The sequence below is a fragment of the Natator depressus genome, chromosome 7, assembly GCF_965152275.1.
Source record: "Natator depressus isolate rNatDep1 chromosome 7, rNatDep2.hap1, whole genome shotgun sequence".
NCBI lineage: Eukaryota > Metazoa > Chordata > Testudines > Cheloniidae > Natator > Natator depressus.
Window position 1 is genome coordinate 75,589,543 of NC_134240.1, and position 27,016 is coordinate 75,616,558.

General features: G+C 40.1%; 1 protein-coding gene across 1 annotated transcript in view; it reads right to left on the reverse strand.

Moving 5' to 3' along the window:
• Window positions 1-27,016, reverse strand: part of CCDC6 (coiled-coil domain containing 6) — a 71,250-nt gene that overhangs the window by 42,280 nt on the left and 1,954 nt on the right. The window contains exon 2 of the mRNA XM_074958827.1: window positions 1,332-1,481. Coding sequence (XP_074814928.1) covers window positions 1,332-1,481 — 150 coding nt within the window. The remainder of the gene's footprint in view (window positions 1-1,331; window positions 1,482-27,016) is intronic.

Consider the following 27,016-nt stretch of genomic DNA (forward strand, 5'->3'; position numbering starts at 1 on the left):
TAAATCTGGTACAGCAATTTGGCTGCTAAAGAAATTGTGGAGTCCCATGTGCATTAAGAGATTACATGGGTTTGAAGCCAATTCAGCCAATTAAATCGAGTTGCGTTTTTCACTTAAGCTATTATATATGAGGTTTTATTCTGCTGTAGATGGTGGTGGTTTTGGTTCAAGGCATCTCAGTTTTTTCATCAGAAATTGAAGTACTCTATTGACTGAAATAAATGCACTAGACCACCATGCTGTTTGCCAGAGCTACTGCACTAAAGATGTTCCAGAGTGTTTTACTATAAGGAAAATTACATATTACGCTGACAAGAAAAGAATACTTAATACCCCTCCTTCCATTCCACAAAAATGTTGCTATATTCTTCATAGAAAAGGATAATTCTGAAAGTTTATATTTGTGAATTAGACTAAATTAGTATAAACCCTGAAAAACAGTGGGAGGAAATAGTATGCACACAAACTATAGAGAACCTTAACTCCTGACATTTATATTAATGAATGAAGTAAGGGACAACCAATAAGTGGCAGTCACCCATTAATTATCCCATCTCCCAGTACTGAAGGTTCCAGAGGAGATTAGCCATAGTGTAGTTTACAACAATATATTCTTCACTGTCCTATAGAATTAAATATGCCTTAAGGTTACAGTTATAGAATGTTAAAAATGCTTAGAATATGCAGAAATAAGTTTCTTTAATTTTAACACTATTAAACTTCATGTGCAAGTTGTGTTGATGAAATACCAGTAGAGTACATATTATAAGTGTTAACAGAAGAAGAGGCTATAAGTTACTAAAAATATCAAACTAACATATTTAAAAAAATGTGGATAACGTTTCCTGGCCAAGTTTCAAGTGCTGCTACCCATCTTAATATAAGCACTCTAATTATCTGGGTCACATATGCAGAGTTAATTTAAAATCAAATACTGCAAATAAGATTCTTCACCTGTCTTACTAACAAAAGCTTAGAGTATTAGAACTCAAAGAATTTTTAAAATCCAATTTACTTTTCTATCTCAGTACAGAGACTGAAAATCAACATAACTGCTTCACTTTTAATCAAGTTCTCAGTCTACAAAACCTGAGTTCAAACACCAGGGAAATGTTTGTTTAAAAAAAACCCACCTTTCTATTGAGATTTAAAAAAAAAAAAAAAGAAAAGAGATTTGTTTTTTTCCTCCACAAAGTTTTAGTTTTGAGCTATAGGTAAGCTAACCACATCCCTTTTACTAAAAATATGGTAACGAACAAAGTTTAAACTCGCCTCTTGAAGCTTGTCCTTTGGGGTCTGTGAGAATAAATACAAGCTGAGAAACCAATTACCTGCATCAGTTTCCTTGAGAGTTCATTAGTGAGAAATTCTTCTTCCTTTTCATAGTTTACTGCAAGTGTCTCTTTCTCCTTCTGCAAAGCTTGAATCTTCTTAAATAGAGTGTTGCTGATGAACTCCTCTTCCTGTTCTGCCCTTGCTTGCTGCGAAAAAAAGACATATTGTAAGCTACAACTATTTCTCTTTGCTCCTAAAGTATTGTAAAAATAAATAAATAATTCTTTTAATCTGTCACCCAGACCTCAAAAGTACCATATACACCTTAGTAAAACCCCATTACCTTCATTGAAACTCTGCCCGCATAGTGCCATATGTTCCTTTCTTTGTTTCCTTTGTATCAAGTTTGGAAGCCAAGTTATTTAGATCCAAGCATTTTTCCCCTGCATCACATTAAGAAATGTCCAGCCTACAACTGGCAACAACAAAAAAAAACCCACCACACACTGTTGGTTGGGGGTGACTATCACCCCAACCTTTCAGCTTTTCTCCTTCACAGATTGACTTTTTCAACCTTTCCTACAGACAAACAAGGTGGGTTTTTAAAAAATTCATCAATCATCCAGCAATACCACCTTGTCCATAGAGTTCCGGAAGACAGAGATTGGCTGCCACTTATTCCTCCGTTCGAGAAGCTCTCTCTCCAGGAGAGAATCTCTACGTTTTACCAGAAGGAAAATGAAGCAGCATTCACACTCAGTCTCTCCTTGGAGGTTAAGTACCGTTCCACAGGAGATCAGCCCCACAAACTCCTCCATCTCCTAGGTCCTTCCTGAAGAGTTTAGATCCTCCTAACTCTTCTTTCATACCTTAGAAGTTCTGCAGAAACATTACAGACCTGCTTGACGCATACTTTCGAAGCCCACATAGGCCACACAGACTATTTCATATATGCAAATTGAACATCATAGCTAAATAATGCAACAGCCAAGCTCACACCTCCAAAAATAGATCACACCTAACTAAAACCAACAGAATAAAACAAATTTAGAATTCTAGGCCAATTTTTTTTTAGGAAGTGAGTCAATACAGTATTAAAAAGTTATCAAAAAGTTTAAAATCCTATTCTGTTGAACTCTAATACCCTTGTCCATTTTGCCCCAAACTTATAAACAAACAAAAATCTACCCTGGACTAACATGCAGCATGTAAAGATTTAGGCAGATCAGTTTCAGTTTGGCAGGGGTGAAAAGACTGTTAAAAATTCAAGAACCAGAATTATAACAGGATGGTAGTCTAAAACTTAACTGCATCTCTGCAACAAAAATCCTTCAGGCAAAACTTAACAGTACACAACGTATATTGTAAGTTCAGTAAACTTGCAACAGAAAGCTTCTCAGAAAGCTTAATACAATAGATAGGTCATTCCTATCTATTTGAAGGAAAGCCATATTCCCCAAAGACAACTATTTTATTAGGAAACAGCGGCTACGGTTACTATCTGCAGTGAAAGTTGTTCAGAGAATCCTCAAACTTCTTTCAAATGCACAGGACTCTCGTCATACAAAACATAACACCTGGCAAAGCAGTCTGGTAGAATTGAAACACTCATGTTTCATCTGCCGTGTCACATATGTGCTATATTCAAACAGGTCTGGAGCCCCTATCATTACTAATAATGTAAGAATGTGTCTGAGTGTCATATCAGGAAATTACAAACCCAGTGTATAAAGGTCAGCAAGCTCTTGGACAAATGCTACATTAAGTTGTTAGCTTTCATCCTGAAGATGTCTAACATCGGAGACCTAACCGATATTTGAATAAAATAATAACTGTCAAAAGAAGCTTTTAAAGGGAATTTAAATAGGGCAAGTATTCTCAGCCTCAAATCTATAACCGAGTCACAATGACATTCAGGATAGAGAACAAATACATACGTTAAAGTCAAACGGTCACAGTCTATCGTCTGAGTCCTTCACAGCACAAACTGGTTCTTAAACCCCATTCCCTTCATTGCCAGTGACACACACCATTATTGTTGGTGTTTGCTTTTCAATGCTGAAGAGACATTAAAAAGACAATCCTATACTGTCTGCCTTTAAAAGGTCTAAAATTAAACAAAACCTAGCACTTTGTTCTGAATAAGAGACCAGATAATTAAGTGACTGACTCTTAAGTAAAAGTACTAAGAGTTAAAGTTTAACTGATAATATTTAATCTTAACACAAGGGAATGCAGATCTATGTACTTGAGAATCTGAGTTTAACACTTGCCAACTATGAAATCAGATAAATATGGTATTGCTACTAGAACATGCTACGAAAGGATGCCAGCCCCCCGCTGCCATACTTTCTAACCCCTTGCATTCTTTCCTATAGAAAGCCTCCCTTTTGTCTGTAGACTTGGCCCAAAGTAATACCTGATTTACTTAGTTGTTTTAAAATATTCATTTATTGGATGCTGGTTTCCATTAATTGCTTTAATGTTGTCTAAAATACTGGATGAAACCCTGAATGTTATTGCATTTTCATCACCAGCATTCAAATTTAAACACTCATTCCATAATCAAATTTCTCTTGTTGACTGCAGTAATGAGTCTTAATACTTTGTCCACTGGGCCTCAGGGCTAAGCCTGGTCTTTTTGCAGTGTGGGCACAGCTCACGCCTGAGTCCCCAGATTTATGTCCGGATATTCTGCCAACACTATCCCACAATCCCCATGGGCTAATGTTTCTCAGCCCTTCTGTCCCCAAAGTATCCACTCGATTTCCAGGAACTGGAAACATCCTTCCTTCCCATGCTTACTGCTGGACTGGAAACACAGTTAAGCAGTTTCTGTATTACACAAAGCCCTACTCCAAGCATGGCCACAGGAACAGAGTCATTCTCCCTCTAGATTAATTTTGTATAGGTGCAGGTTTTCTGATCCAGGTTATCTGGTAGGATAGAAACACCTTGAAATTCTTTGAGCTGTCATTAACAGAGTGGGGATGGACACTAATGAAGCATCAACAGCTCTCCCTGGCTGACGGAACTAATAATAGGCCAAAATTACCAGTGCTGCTTCTCTCCTGATCTTTTGTAGCATTCTGGTGTGTAGAGGAAAAACGAGGGAAGGCATACGAATCCCTCTGGCCATCTTTGCTACAAGACATCTGTTGCCGTAGCTCTGTGATTCCTCCAGCAAGAGAGTAAGACTGAAACCTTGTGATTCAGGTAGGAGGCAAACAAATGATGTCTGAGAGACTAAATTTCTCTACCAGGAGATGAAACACCTCAGGGTGTAGGTCCCATTCCGAATGATCTAATTTTTGCCTAATTTTGAGCCAGTCAGCCATACCATTCAATTTTGCCTTGGTTGTGAAGGGAGCAAATTGACTGTAGATTCTCCTTTGCCCAAGTCACCAGGAGGCAAGCTCCTCTGTGAAGGACTGTAGATCTTGCTCCCTTTGCCTGTGAATGTATGACATGGCTGAGGTGTTGTCTGTCTTAATAAACACATGAGGTAAATCCAGCAGAGCCTGGAGACCATACCAAATTGCCCTGAGCTCTCTGAGAGGTTGACTGTTTTGATATAATTTCTCTGCTTCTCCTGCCTTTCCCACAATAAGCAACTTTGTAGAGGACAGTTCTTTGTAGAGGACTGTTCTCACACAGAGACCTGGAATATGCTAGACTACTAACTGACTTTCCTGAAACTGTGGCTCTGCTGCATCTTTATTGTTTTGGTGGTACAGTCTATGACTGACTCTGGATGAGGCTTGGATAAGGAGGTCACCAAAGAAGAGGCAGACTTACCTAAGAGCTGATATTAACACTACTCGCACTTTTGTAAACATTAGCACAGCTGTTGCTAAACCAAAGGGTTAGGACCTGCATTGGTAAAAGTGTTGAGAGCAAACCTTAGGAAACATCTGAGATAGGCACTCTTCACATCCATTATGGCATGCAGTCCTCTCTGCTGATGGAAGGTAGTGTGCATTTTAAGGTCTCCATCATTTTTTTTTTTAAATGGATCTGTTGAGATATTTGATGCTGAAATGTACTTTGTAGCTGCTGTCTCTTCACTTCCTTTCCTCCCCCCTGAGCATCTGAACAATAAAGAATAAGGCCTTGATTCCTCTGAAGAGGGACAGCTTCAATTGCTTGCATTTGTAGGAGATCTAGGATGACTCTGTGACTGCCCTGACTCCTCCTCTTCATCAAGCAGGAGCCCCTAGGCTGTGAGACTTTTTTTAAAAAATAGGTTGAGAGAGTCTATACTTGCAATACTGTCCCACCCATGCTCGCACAACTTGTGAAAACACGTGGGAGATGCTTATGGTGTCAGTTGACAGTTTTCTTTTGTTTATTTATTATTGTTGGCCTGATGCTCCCAATAGTTTTCATGCCCAAAGAAGGAAGCTGAAATTATGCCAGCCTGGACTTGGCTGTCTGTGAAGGGACTATAGCGGAATGTCACTCTTTCAGATAAAAGTTTTCCCCAGTTAGAAACGTGTCCTTTACCACCAGGGAAAAAGGCACACATATTTTTGGAAGTGACACCAGCATAAATTCTGATTGGTGCACACCAAGGAACCTTCTGGCCGTACAGAATGGAGGCCAGGGGACGTGTAGTATGCAAAGAATGAAACTGTGGGCCAAGAAGCCCCTCACTACCTGCCAGTTCTTCCACATCTGGACTGCTGTCCCAGTCCCTCTTATCACTCCATAGCCATCTAGAGGAAGGTGATGGAAGTGGTAGTGAGGCATGGCAACGTGTAACAGAAGCTGGGAACAATAACCAGGACATTAGGACGTGGAGACCAACAGTCACAGGTGGGAATGACAGCCCAATAGTTAAGACATGGCAACCTGCAACGGCATCTGAGGATAACAGCCCAATACTTGTGGTGTGGCATAAAATCTCTCTTCTGCTATTACACACTCACAGGGTGCATGAGAAGGGATATATAGCTATAGCTTGCTTAAGGGATCTGGAATCTTCTTAGCTCTAGTCCACAACATGCAGTATACATCTCCTGAATATCTATTCTCTGTGGTTTGTTTTGTTTGTTTGTTGTTGGCCTCCCTCCCCCAAACAAGAAATGTCTTTGGGGGATTCTGTGTATGCACGCCTATGGCATGGTCTTTCCTACATTGATTTGCCATGCCTCACTCTGAGGGTGAGCAGGAAAAGTATTGATGGATTATTCACCGTGCTGCACTTCATGAAGGTGGGCAGGGAAAAGCTACTAACTTGACACCAAAGAGTACCACTGCCAAATGTTCTACACCTAATGAATTAGCCTTTTAATTTTGGCTTTTAATTCAGACATAATTTTAGCAGCTGACATTTATGCTTTATGCTATTTGAAAGCAGAGTGTCAATCTTCAGACTGTATATGATTTCAATATTAGTCTCCAACTCCAATGGGTCTCAAGATCAGTGCTGGCATCAGGTCTGGGAAAGCCTTATGTGACGTAACATGCCAAAGGAACTGCAATAGATGAGGGAAAAGACATGGCAATGTGAAATGGTATTAAAAAATAGCCAATGGACCCAAACAAAACTGACTATAATAAAAAGGTTGATCAACAAACATAAAGTGACAAATTTAGATTACAAATGTAACCAGGGATTAATATTACTGCAGGAATTTTTTGAAGAGAGTTTACGATGTACTTTGCATAGACTATAAGCAATCTGGGTCAGGCACTGTTTCCATCATTTGTATGTACACAATACCTAGCACAGTGGTGCCCTGATCCCCAATTGGTGCCCGCAGGCATGAAGAAAGAAATAAAAGAGCTAGAATGATGAAAGTTATGAATGCTTTAAGAGTTCAAGAGGTATCAATATGAGCAACTGGCTTCATATGAAGTGATGATTTTGTTTGGTTTAAGTCAAGATTACTAGCCCATATCAGACCACAAAATCATCTTAAGAGTTAAACAAAAAAAATCTCAAGCTCAGAGAAATTCTGTTTTCCCTAAGACAAACATCTTAACTTTAAAAGGTGGTATGACAGACTGTCTGCCACTGGAGTCTTTTCCAAGAGTATAACACTGATTAATTCTGAGTAGCTCAGAACTAAAGTGAATCTACCTTCTTAGGATTTCTATGCATACCTACAGGTTAGATCCTTCCTAGACAATTACTGAAGGAGAAATTCCATCTATTACTACTCTATAATTCCTTCATGGATAGAAAGCGTATACCCCATATTCCACACCCCGAGAGCTTAAAATTGTTCATAAGGATCGTCAATGGTAGAAAACACTTAAATACTTCTCTGAAGGCTCTATCTGCAACACTTACTCCTGGGAGAATTCTGCGTCACTGTACAGAATTCATGGCCCCCGGAGACTTCTTTGCTTCCGCACAGAAAAATGACTTCTGATGGGGAAGCAAAGGGAAGCCGCAAGAGCGGTCTTGCCTCCCATCCACAGCAGTGCAGGCAGATCGGTTTGGGTACCCAGAGCAGCCCGTAGAGACGTAAATTGCCGTTGGGGTGGGGCGGGGGGGGCGAGGGGGAGAGGAAATGCTGGGCAGTCATGCTTGTGAGAGACAGACAGACACTGTCTCTCTCACTTGCTATTGTGACACAGAGTGGAGGGGCAAGGCTTTGTGGTGTTTCTGAAGAGGTAGGTGTGGGGAAGGATCTGTCCCCTCAGGTAGAGTAGAATGTAGCAGCCAGCCTGCTTACTGAATTGTTCCCATTGTTCTTAGTGAATTCCCCAGTAGTATAAAACACATGTAAAAATTTTAAAGCTCCTTCACATTGCCAGAGTGGTGTAAAGGAGCCTTATTGTAAAGGACAGTATGGCCTTAAACGTTTATGGTGCTTTAGTGATTAGAACTGGTCTACATTTTTGGACTGAAAAAAAGTTTCCTTTCAAAATGTGCTCCATGAACTGTTTGCTACTGACTTTTTTGGAGATGATCAGTAGCCAGTATAAATTGTGAGTCTGAGTCCCCAGCCCTCATTTGCTCTGCAGTTGCCTATGATATAACGCTGACCATATGGTTGCATATATTTGTTGACTTAGTAACTAAAAGTAAAGGGTCAATACTAGCTACATTACTATTAGACACAGGGGGTTTGGTGACTTCCTCCAGTGTTCCCCACTCCCATTCTCCATTCATTGTATTGTAGTATTAACATTCAAAATGCCATGTGTGTAGGAGGAGGGGTGACAAGAAAAATCATAGGAGAAAAGAAGAAATTGGAGGTGGGAGGAGTAATACAGAGAAAAGTAGCAGAAGTCTGACTGAAAAAATAATTTTTATAAAAATTAAGTGTACTCTCTGATTATTCTTCAAATTTCAGACAACAATCCTGGTGACCAATAAGTTACTATATTCACTCACAGTTTATAACACAAAAATCCTTGACTAGAAATACAGAGATTCGACTCAATCCATCAGAACAGCCTATCTGGCTATTGCACTCAGATTCAGAAAGACAATTTGTCAACGAAATCCTTCTCCCTTCAGTAATCACCAAACACCTAAACTGGCTATTCTCCCCGCCCCGTCACCTTTCTCATTTTGCAGTTTGACATTGCTCAGGCTGACTATGAAGCAATAAAACTCTTATCCAATAAGCAGTTTCAGACTCCAGTAACAAATTTACTGTAAATCAGGTTCTTTACCACACGAGTGAATGAACATCAGCTGCAGAAAAAAATTCAAGGAGCCCACATTCTGAAGTTTATTGTGGGGCTCTTCCCTACCCGATAGGCCTATTAGTTATGTCAGCCAGGGACAGCAGTTGATGCTTCACTAGTCTCCATCCCCACTTTTTTAATGACAGCTCAAAGAATTTCAAGGTGTTTCTACCCTACCAGATAACCTGGATCAGAAAACCTGCACCTATACAAAATTAATCTAGAGGGAGAATGACTATATAGTTTCCTGTACAGCTGCAGGTAAGAACAAGAGGACTGCAGCTCATTTGCATAAGTTTTCAACTTACTCTCAACATAAGAGTTTTCAAATGCAAAACTACCTGAAGGTATTTGTTTTTAGGCCTGGTCTACACTACAGTTAAGTCGACGAAAGGCAACGTACTTTGACCTAACTATGTCAGTGTCCACACTGGAATGGTGCTCCCACTGATGTAAGTTGCCCATTACATCGACGTAATAACTCCACCTTTGCAAAAGGCATAGCACTTAGGTCTATGTAGTTAGGGTGATATAGTGTCCGTGTAGACAATGCATTACTTACATTGCCTGTTGTCTGACAGTCTGGAGCCCCACTGCTGGGGCTGACAGCCTGGAAGTCCGCTGCTGCCTCCTGGTGAGAGATTGGGGGTTTGGGCGAGAGCCCAAGCCTGGCTGCCACCTGGGCTCAGTCTCTCCTTCCACCCCACTAATCCATCACCAGGAGGCAGGAACAGGGCTCTAAGCTGTCCTTCCCCCTAAACCCTCCCCGGGAGGCGGCAGCAGGGCTCCAGGTGGTCATCCCTGGCAGCGAGGCTCTCGGCAGTAGCCCCTATTCCTCCCACCCCAGGGATCACAGCTGGAGCATAGGCCAGGGCTCAATTTCACCTCAGGAAGCCTACCAGAACTGAAATTGACATTCTTGTCAGTTTCCAGGCTGCTATAATTTCACATTTGGTCTCCAGGCTCTAACTGTCATCCCCAAAGCCAGGAAGTTCCAGCTGTGAGCCCTGCATGGCGATGACAGCTGTTCAGGGGGTGCGCTCACACGCGCGTGTGTCCATGTACAACCATGAGCCCCATGCAGGCTTACAGCCAGAGTTGGAGAGGAAATGTGAAATAGCAGCAGCAGCAAAAATGTCAGTTTCACTGCTGGTAGGCTCCCTGCTGTGAAACTAACCCAGTGCCTGGCTCAGAGTTGGGGCTGTCAGCCCTGGGGTGGACTACAGCTGTGAGCCATGCGTGGCTGTCAGTGGCCCACAATGCCCCATTTCAGTCGGCATCAAGCGCTCCTGGAAAGGACGCGCACCACCAACAGAAGGAGGGTAGCGTGGACACCACCAGCCGATTTAATTACTGAGGTGGCTGTAGATCCACTTAAGTCAACCTAATTTTGACAAGCCCTTAGTAAATAAACTTTCAGAGCAAATTTATCTTTTGGCTGAATGAGTGGGCGTTTTAGAGAAAACATACAATATTTTGGGACTTGTAACACTCAGAAGGATGCAGTAAGCTTTCTCTAAATGCAAAGCTCACTTGCTGTTAGTTATTTCACATCTTTATAAGTTTCATATATGACAATAGAATAAAAACCTTGATATTTTAAGCAGATCTACTCTAAATTGCGTGGTAACCATTCACTTACATTTACTATGCCTTGTACAAGAAGTTAATTACTTAAACATGAATTTTCACAAGCATCACTGAGAGAATCCTCAACACTGAACTAGGCTAGGATGCATTTCCCTGTCAATTATAAAGATAGAATTGTTGGACTAAAGGGATCCAGAGGGTACACAACAAGGTAACACACTGAGCAGTAGAAATCAGTTAGACAAGCAGAAGAAAGTTTTAAATAATTCTCCATTATCCAGAAAGGTAGGATGTGGGAATAAAGAGATTCCATTGCAGTTCTGAGGTGGGCAGTTAGAATGAGAAAACTAAAAAGAGGTAACAGCCAAATGATGAAAAGTTACTAGGAAGCCAGTTAAAAGGAACAAGAGAACAGATACAAGGATGAGCGTGAGAACCGGAAAGAAAAATGAGAGGTAGAACCAGGAGAAAAAAAAAAGCAAAATCAGAAAGTATCAGAAAGAGTCGTCAGACTGAAAAGATAAATATGTGATCTACTCCTGGTTGTCTATCATTACACTTAGAACTTGCTTTCTAACTTGACTTTTGTGTGAGTATTTTTAAAAACATTTATCTAATGATAAATTCCTCTGATCAGAATAATAATTAGCCAGTTCTGATTAAATGGCACACGGGTTCAGGAAGCAATACTACAGGTAAGGAGGTATTTATGCAGTAGCATTGGTATTTGATATTTTAGTCAAAACTACTTCAACAGCAGTCGGTATCCACGACATTCAATCCTACTTTCAGATATTTCTGAAATCTATATTTGAGGAAGTACTTATTAAATGTCCCCCAGCAAACTGTTTGCATATACGTAAACTTTTTTAGTGATTTGAAACTCTAAACAACTATTCAGTCCTAGCATTGAACTAATTTTGTTTTTTTGTTTACAAAGATTTTATTCCACTTTCGATTTGTGAAAAAAGTTATAAGATTGCCAAGATTTTGTTCTTGCCTGTATACCTTACAAGTAGTGACACTGAAAGAAGTCAATAAAAAAAAATCAGCATTTATTTAGTTCACTAAAAGTTTTAATCTAAAATTACATCAACACAATTTTTCAAGTTAGTTTTACAAAGCCTCAATCTATTTTAAATAAATTTTCGAAAAAAAATCAACGAAAAAAATCCCTGCAGCCTCACTTTGTATATTGTTATCACAAAGACAGAATTTTACATCATTAGAGAGCTAGAGATTTTTAAAATAGTCAAATGCAACATTTAGACAATAAAAAAAAACAGTAACCAAAAATAAGCCCAAAGCCTATTGTCAATAGGTTTTTATTTAGAACTTCCAACACTAAAGTTTACGGACTATATAGTATGTGACCATGCAATTAAAAACTGTACTGTAATGAATATGTACAATGGAGCCCAAATAAGGTTGTACAGGAAACCATAACTGTGATCTGTCCTTACTTCTGAGCGCTTGACTTTGTAACCTTTAGGTCCTTTTAATACATTTTTGTGTCATTTTCTAGGATTTAAAAAAAAGCAAATTGAGAAAACAAATTCATTTGTGTAGAACCATACAGACTTCCAGATGGTTCATCATCTATAGCACAAACCCCTGCAACTTGAGCTAACACAACAACTAATCGCTGTAGAAGGCTGTCATCCTCTATATGGGCCAACATCGAGAGCAGTGGTGAGAAAACTACGGCCCTCCAGCCAGTTTAATCCAGCCCTCGAGCTCCTGCTGGGGAGAGGGGTCTGGATCTTGCCCTGCTCCCACACTCCAGCCAGGGAGTGGGGTCGGAGGCCGCTCCATGTGCGCGTGCTGAGGCTCCCAGAAGCGGCAGCATGTCCCCCCTCCGGCTCCTATGCTTAGGACAGCCAGGGGGCTGCATGCGCTGCCACCCCCATAGCTCCCATTGGCCAGGAACAGCGGCTAATGGGAGCTGCAGGGGCAGTGCCTGCGGACAGGGCAGCACGCAGAGCTGCCTGGCCACACCTCCACATAGGAGCTGGAGGGGGGACATGCCGCTGCTTCCAAGAGCTACTTCAGGTAAGCGCTGCCCAGAGCCTGCACCCCAACCCCCTCCAGTGCCCCAGTCCTGATCCTTCTGCAGCACTCCAACCCTCTGCCCCAGCCTGGAGCCCCCTCTCGCATCCTGAATCCCTTGGTCCAGCCTGGAGCACCCTCCTATAGCCAAATCCCTCATCCCCCGCCCCACCCCAGAGCCCGCATCTCCAGCCAGAGTCCTCCCCCACCCCCAGACCCCAACCCTCTGCCCCAGCCCAGAGCCTCATACTGCACTCTGAACTCATTTCTGGCCCCACCCCAGAGCCCACACCCCAACCAGAGCCCTCACCCCCTCCTGCACCCCAACTCCAATTTCATGAGCATTCATGGCTCACCATACAATTTCCATACCCAGATGCGGCTCTCGGGCCAAAACGTTTGCCCATCTCTGCTTTAGAGAGAGATGAGGCACACATTTTTGCCAATGGGATTCACAGCCATTTGACAATGTCTGTAGCTTGAAAAAAATGTAAACCAGCCTTAGAAAATTCTACTTGACCAAAATGAATATTTTATTTTTTAACCGATGAATAAAGTATTATTTTTTATCATTTATACCATGGTAAAGGGTAGATCAGTAGAATATGGTCCTAGGACAGTACATGTTGGACATTTTATAAAGTTTGAAATGTCTGATAAGGAATATCCACTATTCAAATAAGGGTTTAAATAAAGATTTCTGCTATTGCAAAAAGTAAATATACTTTCAATGCATCAGACATCACATGGAAGATTTACTCTCATTGTTGTAGAGTTCTTAAAAACATGCACCATGTGTCCTTTAAAGTAGTATCTATTTGGCTTATGGATTTCCTGGCAGTTTTATTTCCACAAGAGAGCATTAGAACTGTGTACATTATATTTGAGTACACAAAAATTTAACCTGTTGAATACAACAATATCTAGATATTTCTTACAACAGCCTTTGATGGTAAAGACCTTGGATGTCATTGTAAGAAATTAGTAGATACAGTTGTATATAACAAGAATTTATGAGTAACCTTTTGTGTGATTTTATATGGCTCAATGAAGCAACTACCTTACTGGACAGTCAAAGGTTGTTTGATGTGGAAACTCAGCTGGAGAACATCACATCTGTAAAAATTACCCATTGCTTAAAATACTGAATTAGAAGTTCTAACCATTCCTCTCCGTTCTAATTCTTTGCCCATTATCAATTCAAGAGCGTAACAAAAAGCTTTAGCAACTCAGGGTAACACTGGTATTTTTCTGTGTTACTTGTAAAGTTTTAGAACAGCAGCTTTTTGGTTTACTGCTGTTTGTGCACAGAGGTAATCTTGTCAAAGCACTGTGAACAGAGTTTGCTAAGTAATCAATACATGCTAAGCAAGCAGAGAACATAAGCACATAAAACACTGGTTTTGTTCAGAACCTACATAAGGATCTTTATTTATAGCTATCTTAATGACAGATTTAAACAAAATGTTTAAAATGCAGAGATGTTCCCCACTATATCATCAGTTTTAAGGTCACTCAAATTTTCTGTCTAAAGTAGTGCAGCTTTCAGGGTATGAAATACAAAGGGAGAAGGAGAGCGGAAGCTAAAAGCTACCTGCCACCGTGGCATGCAATATTTTTTTAAAAATCAGGATTGCCATACTCAGTGTAGTCATGACAACTATTCATTTACAATTCTTTGTTTTTAATATTGTAATTGTTCTAATTCAACATTTTAAATAATGACATTTTAAAAAAAAATCAGGTTGTTTGGATACGTGCTTGTTCACTAGTAAGTGGTAACTCTGCTTGGACCTTATAGCAACGTTCTTGCCTGCCACCACCTGCACCATCAGACTTAGCTCCCCAGCACAGAAACCTGAGTTATGCAACAAAATAGGATGTCAAATGTATAAAAAGTTTGTTAGTCTGCAAGCTACACTTGCTTTTACTTTTTCTTTTCACTGACAGACCACCACTATTTCTTTTCCACACAACAGATCATCCCTCTTCTCTGACCCGTTCCACCATAGTACATTAGCAGTAACTTCACTTCAGTGTCTGTGGTGCACGCTGGAAGAAGTTATCAATAAAAACATTGGGGGAAGGGGGGGTCTCTAGTCAGAACGTTAAATAACCTCTTGGGTGGCTATATTACTGAAATAGATGTTCTACTCACAGAATATATGCTTTTGATACTAAGAGGAATGTACAGTCTTGTCCAAAATTTACCCATGTCTGCTCAAAGCCCAGCCAACAGCAAATCTTTGTTAAATATAACTAACTATTCTGCGTACCACAAGTGGTTTTTTTGTTCAAAGATAGGTATGTGCAAAAAAAAAGCAGAGAGAAAATTTCTTAAAGACCTTCTTGAACAGTCTTTAGAAAAAAATCCAAATTCAGTTTATTTAAATAATGTAGATTTCATAGAATCATATCTAAAGGATTTTGACAGAATATAGAAGTGTGTTTCTGTTTTCCGCCAAGGTCAGCTTTACACTTCATTACAGTATACAAAGGAAGTCAAGGTATCATCTTGTTATTTTACTATAAAATAACCTACCTTCTCTAGGTAGAAGGTGTCACAGTTACAGGGCTAGTTGTGCCTCTGTTCCGTAACTGGGATCACTGATTGCACCCCCTCAGGCATCAGAACTTGTGCCTTTACCACAATTATCCAGACCAGGACCTGGATTATAGTACCCTGCGTATCCATTGTTTTTACCCTGCAGGTTTGACACCTGTGATTCTTCTCTTTGGGAGTCTGACCAATGGTGTATATAGTGACCCCTTTCCAGGTGGAGCCATCTAGACTTGTTTGCTACATTTCCAGAAACCACTTCTTCTGAATTTAGCCTTGATGTTGCTTCTCTCTGAAGCAGAAATAGTCACAAATTTGAACAAGTATTTTCTGTAGCTACTTGCAAAGCAAGCACACCATTTTTAAAAATGCTACTTTATCTCCTCTTTTGCAGTCTTCAAGTTGAAAAACAGTAAGAAATGGTGATCCAAGTGGGCTGCAAAAATCTCATCCCCATGTCTCACTATATGAGGAAATCAGACAGAAAAAAGTGAACCCCACTGAGCATGAACATTTTTTTAATGTTATTGGTTAATGTCTGATTCATTAAAAACCGCACATAGTCCTTCTATAGAAAGCCACGCTACAACACTGGGTGAATGTTATTTATTCATGTACCAGGAGTTTTAAATATCATGTTGTGTGTGCATCATTATTAATAACTACAATAAAGAATTCCAGGAAGTCTTTAACTATGCAGCAATAAGCAGGAACACTAAATATCAGGACAGTTTTATAGAATAAATAAATCTTGCAAATATTTCCAAACTTATCGGGAAGGAGGAGATTTGGGAGGAGGATAATATACGATTTAAGCATGCACCCTAACATGAAGCAATCTTCTCTCTTTTATGAGCTGCTCCTCACCTTCTATGGATAGCTTATATCTCTTTTTACTATCACCTTATTTCTGGTTTCTACCAGTACCTCCCTGCTCCTCACATAGTTTCTCTATTGCTTCACCTCATCTTTGTTTCAGTCCCTCCCACTGAGGTTCACCCTCTTCCTTGGGAGCTGTTTGGAAGATCCCTTCTCTCCATATTCCCTGTCACCCATTTTACTTCCTTTTCTTACGAGGCCCAGTTTCACACTGATCCCTTTAGCTAACCAGAACTTCATGTCTTCAACCAGCGAGAAGGGTCTGACTAAAGAGAACACAACATGAGATGCTCCTAGACCTTACAAGCTCAGGGAAAAAGGCCAAACTAATATTCTCTACCTTAATCCAATGGAACTGCTTTCCTCTTTTTAGTGTCCTTTTTCTTTACACCCTGCATTTGTTTCTCTTCCCTCTATCCTATTTGTTTAGTCTGCTATTCCCTCTTTGAAGTCCAATTTGTGCATTTTGCTCTGCCCTGTTTTCCCTCCTTTCTCCTGCACCTTCAACTTGGTTTTTGGTCTTCCTCCCCTAAAAACGTACTTGTATTTCTGCTGTTGAATTTAGCTTTCTCCCAGCAAAATCAAAGAATGTCCTGCAGAGTCACTTCACCCTATGCATATTGGTGCTCTTCCAGTTTCTCCCTGAAATTCCACTCTATTGTACTCTGTATAATTCAGAGTGAAATTAAAATAATTCAGTGGCATCGTCTTGCAGTCTGCAGTGCACAGAACATAACAGAATGGCAGGGAGAGCAAAAGAACTGGGTAGCAAGCACTAATTGAACAAGGTGGCAGAGAGAAAAAGGGACCCTGCTTGATCTTTAAAAAGTGAACAGAAAGATATTCAACACAAGAGAATGAACCAAGCAAACATTATGCTTTTGCATAAACTTGGTCAATGTGTAGCAACAGTCATCTTCCTCCCCAGTGTGCAGTACCATGTCGCTATACCCATATTGCATAGTTACAATTACCTCATTTGCAGTACAACGTTCAATTTATGACCTACTGATGAACATAAGTCCTGCCTTTGCCTGCATCTGCTCCTAGATCTCATGAAAATTAAGAGTTTAATAATTACTAAAGTGGGGTAAGGGTGATGGATGAAAGAGCAGACAATGAAAAGTTGTATGTCTGCAAAACATGCATGTCTCCCCCGTACCAGGGGGACAGATTCCAGCCACACCTTTTGAAATGAGCACTAAATTTCAAACCCCATTATAATGAAGACCACAACTTCAAACCACAACTAAGCATGAAAATAAAGATACAGACAGACCCTTTCCGAGATGAAAGTGGGCAGTGCATCTATTAAAAAGAGCACATTTCACGTTTACAAAACCCCTAAAGTTTAGTATTAAACCAACAAATGCTCTGCCTGCTCCAGAAAGGAAAAAACATGGCACCTTTCTAGCAAGAACTAGAACACGCTTCCCTGGATAGTTGCAAATGTGGTTTTTATGCTCAGCAGAGAAAGATTCAAACTAGATTAAAAGGCAAACAATGTGGGAACACAAAGTTAAGGTTGCCCAGGTATAGCTTGTAAAGCCTGTTTTTAAAAGAAAATAAATTACTTATGAATGCCCACAGGAAGGGGAGCATGATTAGGGATGAAAGGTAGGTGGTAACAGGGGAAGAAAGATTTGGGTATGTAGTGAGGGATTGGGGTATTATGGGGAGTGGGATAAAAGGGAATGATTGGAAGGGCTCGGGTGAGGGCGGTGGGATTAGGGGAAGTGGGAGGGATAGCAGAGGGATTTGGGGGGATTAGTGGTACGGGGGTCTGTCATCCCTGAATTTTCCTCGTGTGTGTGTTCTGGGATCTATGGGCACCCTGCCCCTCTGAAAGTGTCTGAGCCTCTCTTCTTGCCTGCCATGTGTTTTGGGACTTGGGGGACCCTGCTGCTCTTGGAGCGTCTGAGCCCCTCTCCTTGCCTTTCCATGTGAGCTAGGATCTGGGGGGAGGGCAAAATGAAGGTAACAAATTTAAACATCTAAAATCCAGAAAATAAATAGTAAAGATACACATATCCCAAGTGTGGGTTTGGTGAGGGGGCACAGGCGCTGGCTGCCTCCAGGCCCCAGGGGTGCTCACCTCCCTGCTCCACCCCAGGCCCTGCCCCCACCTGACCTCTTCCCCCAAACTCCCACACTCACCCTTCCCATCCCTACTCCGTCCCACCTCTTCCTGCCCCCACTTCACCCCTTCCCCCAAGGCCCCACCCCCTGCACTGCCTCTTCCCACCCAGTTCCACCCCATCCCCGCTCCTGCCACTCCATCCCAGCACCTCCTGCACGCCACGTAACCGCTGATCCAGCGGTGGGTGAGAGGTGCTGGGAGGGAGCAGGGAGCCAGCGCTAAGCACCCACTAATTTTTTTTTCTGTAGGTGCTCCAGCCCTAGAGCACCCACTGAGTCAGCGCCTATGGGAGGGGGCTGACCAGAGTATGTGTGGGAGAGGCTCAGTTTGGAAACGGGGAGGACTGCGTAGACCTGGGGCATGGCTGGAGAAGCCTGTCTGAAGCAGGGGCAGATTCCCAGATAGGGGTGGGTATTTCCCCCCAAAATAAAAATTCCCCTTCGACAGAGATAGATTAGAGCAATTTGCCTGCTTCCATCCCAGGCCAAATTTCTGCCATGGGTTGGATTTGAACTCTCGGTGCCTGCGGTGGTGCTCAGAATTATACTCTTGGAGTCACTCAGGGCCTCTAATATAAAGAGAGTTTTCCAGATACTTAGCCCTGGTCTGCGCTAAGAAATTAGGTCAGTATAACTATACTGATCAGGGGTGTGAAGAAAAAAAAACAAACCCCCCAAACAATCTAACCCCTGCTGTAGACAACACTATTCTCCTATCAACCTAGCTACCACCTCTCAGTGGACTACCTAAGCCACAATGCCTTCACTGGAGTACCACTGTGCTGCCGCAGCATCTTAAGTATAGACACAAGCCCTTAGAGAGAGAGAGAGAGACAGACACACACACACCCCCAGCAGGCATGCAAGATGACAACAGAGCAGCAGCAACTGTGTTAGGGGCAATCAGCTTCTCACAACCCAGACATGGAGGTAACTGGGCTAACAAACATAGGGTATGTCTACACTTAAGCAGCTGCAGCAGAGCAGCGCCACTGCTGTAGCACTTCAGTGTAGACACTACTTACATCAATGGGAGGGCTTCTTCTACCGGTGTAGGTAAACCACCTCCCCAAGAGGCAGTAGCTAGATCAATGGAAGGATTGTGTCAACCTAGCACTATCTATACCGGCAGTTAGGCTCGCATAGCTACATCCCACAGGGATGTGGATTTTTCACACCCCTGAGAGACTTAGCTCTGCCAATGTAAGTTCACAGTGTAGACATGCCTATACAAAAGCTACAAGGAAAGATTAAAGGTTATGTATAGGGAAACGTGCATGTAGACCTCGCCTGATTTATTTTACTCTTTACTCTGCAAGTTGTGTACCTATGAGTGAATGAATGAATCATGCTATATTTTGAAGAAGCCAGTTTTGAGTCACTTTAACAACCCAGCTCCTCAGACTGATGAGGCATACTGGTGCCAAAGCGAGATGGGCCTGTTGCATTCACATGGTTGGGAAACCGGGTGAGCCGCAGCCCAGAGATCCAGTCAGAATGGCAGGACTGTGTGGTTCACCCAGAGTGGCAGACAGGAAACCAGGTCTTGCAACTATGTGGTATGCCTGAGAGAGACTAAAACGGTTCTAAGGCTCAATCTGCCTTGTAACCTTGACACCAAATACTAGAAGCTACAGAAGAAGAGAGTAATAGAAAAATTTCACGTAACTCAATCCCAACATTTTGAATAATATGAAACTCAAATACCTGCATTAAAGTCCCAGTGCATACAACATGTTTTCCCTAACCCAAACAAAAGAAATCCCTCTCAATTCAATGCAAAAGAACTACTTGGATATAGCACTGCAAAGTACCATCCTAATAATCCCACCAAGATTGAAGATCTACAGGTTTAAATGCTTTTTTATTTGTAATAATTTGAATTAAATTCTATATAAAACAGAAACTTGTCAAATTTATATCTGCTGAAGTTATTTTCACTGGAAGTCAAGATGCCAGGGAGGAAATGATGGCAAAATATTTTCTACCAGTCTATTTGTTATAAATATCTAGTATACAAACTGTCAATATTCTAACAGAAACACTGTTACAGTTCTTGAAGCTTTTCTATTTTACTTCTATAATACAGTCAAACAGTAAGTGTTATCACAACATCTCGACAACGTCTTCCTCTGGAAACTTAATGCACTAAAGGCTAGTCAGCACTACTGAACGTAAACCGACAATGCATGCACCCTTTTCTACCATCTATGAAAGTTGGCCAACCACGCAGGTAACAATATTACTCTTACCACAGCAACCTAAAGGCCAAAAAGTTGACAGAGTTCACTATTAAGTTTCCTTTTTCCTTTGGATACTTCTACCTAGGATTCAAGTTCTGTAGACACTTCTTAAACAGAGACAAGTGTAAAAAAAGAACAAATGAAATCTCTCTTGCATATTTATCCATTTTTTCTGAAAGATTTCAATGATTAGACAGTTCTATCGTGACTGATAATTTACTGCTCCTTAATGATACACAAAGTCTGACCCCTGACTCCCAAAAGTCGGTATTAATAAAATGGGCATTTCCCTAAAATGAACAGATTTTGCTGATTACTTGTGCTAAAGTTTTGCTTCAGCTTTTGCATTATCTTAGTAATTTCACACCTAAAGTTTCCCCAAATATATTTTTCACCAATTCACCCCACTCTGCAAATATATTCAAGACTTTGTCATGTCTCTAGACACGCTACCATTTGAGCCACACTGCAGCCAGATGAAAAAAAATGTTCCAAAAAGACTGCCTACTAAGCCCTAATGATTCAAACTGTGAACAGCCTATCCTACACCCAGCAGGAGCCGAACAGAACAAAATAGTGGTCCAACCCATTTTCACACAAACCATATTAAAATATTTGGGCTTACAGGTACATCTCAGATTTCTTTAATTTTGTATATGTGACATTCATTTTGAAACGAAAATTCAATGAACAGCTTAAGCCTCGCACATAGGGCTCCAAATACTATCCATTAAAAAAAAAAAGAATAGCCAGTCTCTAAATTGTTTCCCACTTTAGGCTTCATTCTCCACTTGTCCACCTCCAGACACTGATGACTGGCAGAAACACTGTTACAGTTCCTGAAGCTTTTCCTTCCTTTGTACCTTCCCCACCACCACTCTACTCACCACTCCTTAAACACCCCCCTTTGGATTCCTCCTACCTACTTCTTCCTTCCCTCCCAAATCTTCATGCACTTAAGGTGAACTGCAAAGATTTTTGTTTTTTTTTTTTTTAAACCCAAATGTTGAAGAGACTCTAGAAGAGAAAAAAAGTATATTAACAGCATATTTTGCGTTGTATTTATAGTAAACTGAAATATTAACTTTGCTAACCTCAACTGTTAGGGCTGAAAGTTTACTAGCCAGGTAATTGTCTCTGACTATTTATAAAGTTTCAGCAAAAACAGTATGAACATGAGATTGGAGGAAAATAAGTTGTTTTGCTGATGCCAACTGTTCAGTTGAGAAACTGCAGTATCTCTGTAGTGCATTTTGCTTTACCCATGAAAATCCACCCAAATTTGCTTAACTTATGAGCCACTGAAAATTTGAACACACTCAGCAGAGGTTTGTTAGAGGCTGGCAGCAAATTTCTCCAAACTTCGTGTCTGCCGAGCACGTTCCATCCCAATACTGAGCAGGGAGTTTTCCTTCAACTGCTCTTCCCAGCTGCCGGGAGCAACAGTGGCACTGGGCCCTAGAACTAAGAACAAGGGAACTCAATCTCCTCCATTCTTCATGCTCCCCCTATTGGCATCCAGACAAGGTAGAGGAAGCAGCCAAACTCAAACACAGAGGTATGAAGAGCAGAGAAACGACAGGGTAGGAAGGTAAAGAAACAGAAGGAAAGAAAAGTCTAACCACTAAAACACACACCACTCCAGAACCTGAAATAGAATCCAGGATTCCTGAGTCTTAACACTCCCCTGTCAGCAAATACCTGTAAAACCCACTGGCAAAGCATGTGTCTCATCCCCTTCAAATGACAGGCCTACAGAGTATAACTGCTTACTACTGGTTATTCCATTAGCTCATTCAGCAGAGGTCTATGCTGTGGATCTGATTGTTCCAAACCCATTACTGAAATATTTGGGCTTTTTCATTTTACCTTTTTTAAAACAAGCTAAGAAGTGACATTTATACAAGCTATGTCAAAATAATGTTAAGGTTGCAATCTCAAGCACTCAAAAGTTAGGAAATGCCAGAATTAAAGTTGCCTATAAGGTATCTTATCTAACAAATTGAAAAAAATTATTATAGTAAAAAAAAATTAGTGAAAAATAAGGTCCTAATGCTGCAAACACAAGAAGGTACATAACTTTACTCACATGAATAGTCCCATTGACTTAAGTTAAGCAAGTGCATAAATAGCTGCAGAATCAAGAACTAAAATTATTTTTCTTAACATTACTGTGGCATGCAGTCTGTCACTATAAAACAAAATTATTGCAGTGTTAATGAAAAGCTTAGGCTTTCAATACACTAACAAAGTTACTGTAAACATTTTATACCTATCCCCAAATTTTCAAAAACAGAAGTCCATATTAGGCACCTAAGGGCAGGAATTTCAAAAGCACTTAACTGACTTAGGAGCACAAGTCCCATTAACTTTACAAGGCAAATCCTGACTGGAAATGATTTCACATGGCTACTTGCCCCCACTTTCTTGCCTTATATAAGTCCAAGCCATAGAAGGTGATATTAACTGCAAATATAGCACAATTATTTGCTCATCAATTTTTTAGTTGGTGTTGGTCTCACAGTAAGGAAGTTAATGAAGCCCTTGGCATGTCTTTTTAAGTTTGAAACTTCTTAGTAGGAAAAAAATGTAAAATTGTACCAATTAGAAAACTAAAAAAAGTTACAATACAATCATTTGAGAAATGTAACACTATAAAATGTAAAAACACAATCTGATTTAATTTTTAAAAAGTTTAAATAAAAAAACCCATGATCTAAATAAAAACAGATTTTTAAAGACGTTATTTTTATCTACCGTGGTACCAGGCACCCAATGTACTGAATGAGGCAAGGATCTTGTGGAAAAAATGGTATGTACTGATGTAGTAAAAGACTATCATAATGCATATGCACAAGGGAATGAAATTAAGGTTAAGCAACTTACTTCTGAAATTTCTTAGTGATTGACTTTGTAACACTGTAAATGTAACATTGTCCTAATGTAATGTTTTTGTATGTAATCTGATAATACTTCACATCTGTACAGTGCTTTGTTTTTAAAACACAGCACAAACTTCAAACATCCCAACAACGGCCTTCAATGTGGTTATGCAAGAATGAAGACCATTTCAAGATGAAGCAGTTGCACAAGTATAAATTATTCTCTATTTGGCGTGCAATCATTGGTGACAATAAGGAAGAAAATACTTAATGCCCAAACTTAATTTGCAGGCCTGACAATCAAAGAAATCTTTGTAGTTACATATTTTACCAAATTTGATATGGAATCAGTAAACACGCAAACATGAAAGCTTATGCTCAAATAAATTTGTTAGTCTCTAAGGTGCCACAAGTACTCCTTTTCTTTTTATGAAATATTAATGCCTTTTTCCCCCAGACTGACTATTCCATGTAGAAACACACTTTAATACAGGCTTTTTGCACAAAATATCCATTTTCAAATTCACCCCTCTGCCACCAAGAAGTTCACACACACAAAGGAGAGAAAGCAAGCACTCCTTTGCTACACTGCAGCAAGCTTTAAAACAATTCCAAAAGCTGTTTGCATTCATGCTGAATTCAGTGATAATGGGGCACAAATACAAAGACTAACAAAAGCCAGCCTTATTAAGGGGGAAAAATAAAGGTTTGCCAAAAAGAAAACGAAAGGAGAAAGTTGTCAACATTTAAAGATGAAACCGCACAGAGAACTAAGTAACTGAAATACAATTTTGAAGTGTCTGCAATGCTAACACACTAGAGTACAAATCAGTGTGTGTTGTAAGGGTCCTTGATAAGAAACCACATGCTGGGAAGACTCGCATTCATCTATATACTTTTGTGTTCATTTAAAACAATTGCATCTCCATACTTTAGCTGTACACAAATGGGCATTCTCCTCAGCTCATCTTTGCCCTGTGATGAAATCAAAGCTGATTTGTAACATCACCATCATTTCTATAATAGGAAATAAACATGTTACATACATTTACAACTTCTGTACGAGACCAACAATGAACTTCGGTTGAGTTGTGAGGGAGTAAATACAAAAAGCTATATTGTACTAGTAAAAAGCAGAGTAAATGACAAGCAAAGTAGAACAACTGTTTCCCCTTACACACCTCCCCAACTAAACAGTTATTTATACCTGCCCTCAATCAGCTCTCACTTAAACCTTTTCAAGGCCAGAGAAAAGTGATCTCCAATCATTTTTATATTGAGTAATAGGACAATATCTGGAATGCAAATATGTTTATACTAATGATGGTTTAAAGTCCTGACAAGTTATAAATAGAGCCCTACCAAATGCACAGTCCATTTTGGTCAATTTCCTGGTCACAGGATTTTAAAAATAGTAAATTTCATTAATTTTAGATATTTAAATCTGAAATTTCACAGTGTTGTAACTGTAGGAGTCCTGACTCAAAAGGGGGTTGTGGGAGGGTTGTAAGGTTATTGTAGGGGGATCACAGTATTGCTACCCTTACTTCTGTGCTGCCTTCAGAGCTGGGCCCTTGGCCAGCAGTCATCACTCTCTGGCCGCCTAGCTCTGAAGGCAGCAACGCAGAAGAAAGGGTGGCATAGTATGGTATTGCCACCCTTACTTCTGCACTGCTGCTGGTGGGGAGCTGCCTTCAGAGCAGGGTGCCTTGCTAGCAGCCCTACAATAACCAAGCAACACCACCTCCTACAGCCCCCTTTTGGGTCAGGACCACAGTGTGAGAAATGCTGTATTCCCCCGTGAAATCTGGTCTTTTGTATACGTTTACCTTATACTATACAGATTTCATGGGGGAAAACCAGATTTCACAGTCCATGACACGTTTTTCACGGTTGTGAATTTGGTAGGGCCCTAGTTATAAAGTTATGTTTTCTGATGATCTAAGACACTATTACAATATATTTAAAAAATACATATTAATTGACACCTTTAATACTTATAGGCTGAAAATGTCAAAAGAGCAAGAAGTTGACTTTAGAAATGGTAAATGACCTATAATTCTAGTCCTGTTGCACTCCCATAAATTACAAATATATACTTCTATTTGACAGAGAAATTGTGAACAGTTCTCCAGGGCCTCCACTCTCTCCTTGCTGATTTTATTTTCCTAATCATCTCTCTTTTCTATATTTCAGCAACTATTTCAAACAAGTGACTGCACTCTACTTCGCCCCTTTGTGCTCATCAATATGTCACATTCTATTTTCAGAGTTCTAAACTGCCAAGCATTTCTGACTGAACCCACTGTAAGAGCTAACTGTACAGAGATCCTTCTGAAGAGGTTAGATTTTCTGGTATGCCCACAGGTTGCCATAGATATGTTGTACTTTTCTCTATTCTTCTGAGTTTTTTAAAATAAACTTCACTTCTGGATTTTAGATCTGAACAAAAATAGCACCTGTTTATAAATTAACATCTGATTAATAGCAAATGCATTCAGTCCCCAAAGAAAACCCCAGAGTATAAATTTTGGAAATGAGTGCAAAAATCTAATGTTATCTTTAGAAATTACACACAAGCAAGTATATTTTTGAAACCATGCTGAGTATATCTCACTGTAAATGGCAAAAAGAAAGTCTCTGATAAGATCTCTCAGCCTTCATTTCTGGGCCAGAAGATACTATGCTATTTAATTTAATAAAAACATGGCATATGCCTCTTGTAAAGTAATAACAGAACTGTATATTTCCCTGATTAGTCAAGGATGACAAATATAGCACCAAAATACTACTGTATTCGATTTCATGCACTTTTCCTGCAGACATCCTGCTGGACATTCAAATGGCTATTAGGAGAGAGGTTTCTCTTGAGGAGTTCCAGATTCCTTTTCTTAGCCACCAAACCTAACAGTCTATATACTCCTACCACCAATAGTAAAAAGCAAATTGGGTAGCCAAGTTATTGGTAATATATTTGTAATAAAGCTAAGAATTTGCTAGGCCTGACATGGATAAAAGATCATAAAGGACAGTTACGAGCATTTGCACTCTAAGAGACTCATCCTGCATATCAATGTGACTATTCACCTAAGTAAAGGTGTGCAGAGCCAAGACCAAATTTCAATGAATACAAGTATGTAGGGTTATTTATGCCACAGAATTTTGCTCATGACTATAAAACAATATGCTTGCATATTAGTTTTGATAATGAAATTCTAACTACCATAACAACCACTATTCACCTAAAAGCACCTGAACTCTAAAACAATGGAAAACTAGAGCAGCTGCATGTTAACCATATTTACATATTTTTTTTACTCAGGATTACCTAATCCTATAATTCATGATGCAGACAGAGTTCTAATTATCCTCCTAAATGTTCATAAATTAATGACCCTTCCTCACATAGGCTAAGGCAATGTGTTTCTCACAGTTTTAAATTGACAAAATTTACAATAACTGTCCTTGTATCTAGGGGCATTTTTTAATACTGGCACACTTTTTAATCCTGTGTTTCTACACCTGCAACAATGATGCTAAACAGTCTTATTTTAAAGACTATTTTTACAAATCAACTTTTCAGCCATAATTTAAATGAGTTTCCATCCAATCTATTCATGTAAAATGGGTAGTGTGCACACTAAAAATACGAATAAAATACTGGTTTCAGAGTAGCAGTCATGTTAGTCTGTATCCGCAAAAAGAAAAGGAAGATTTGTGGTACCTTAGAGACTAACGAATTTATC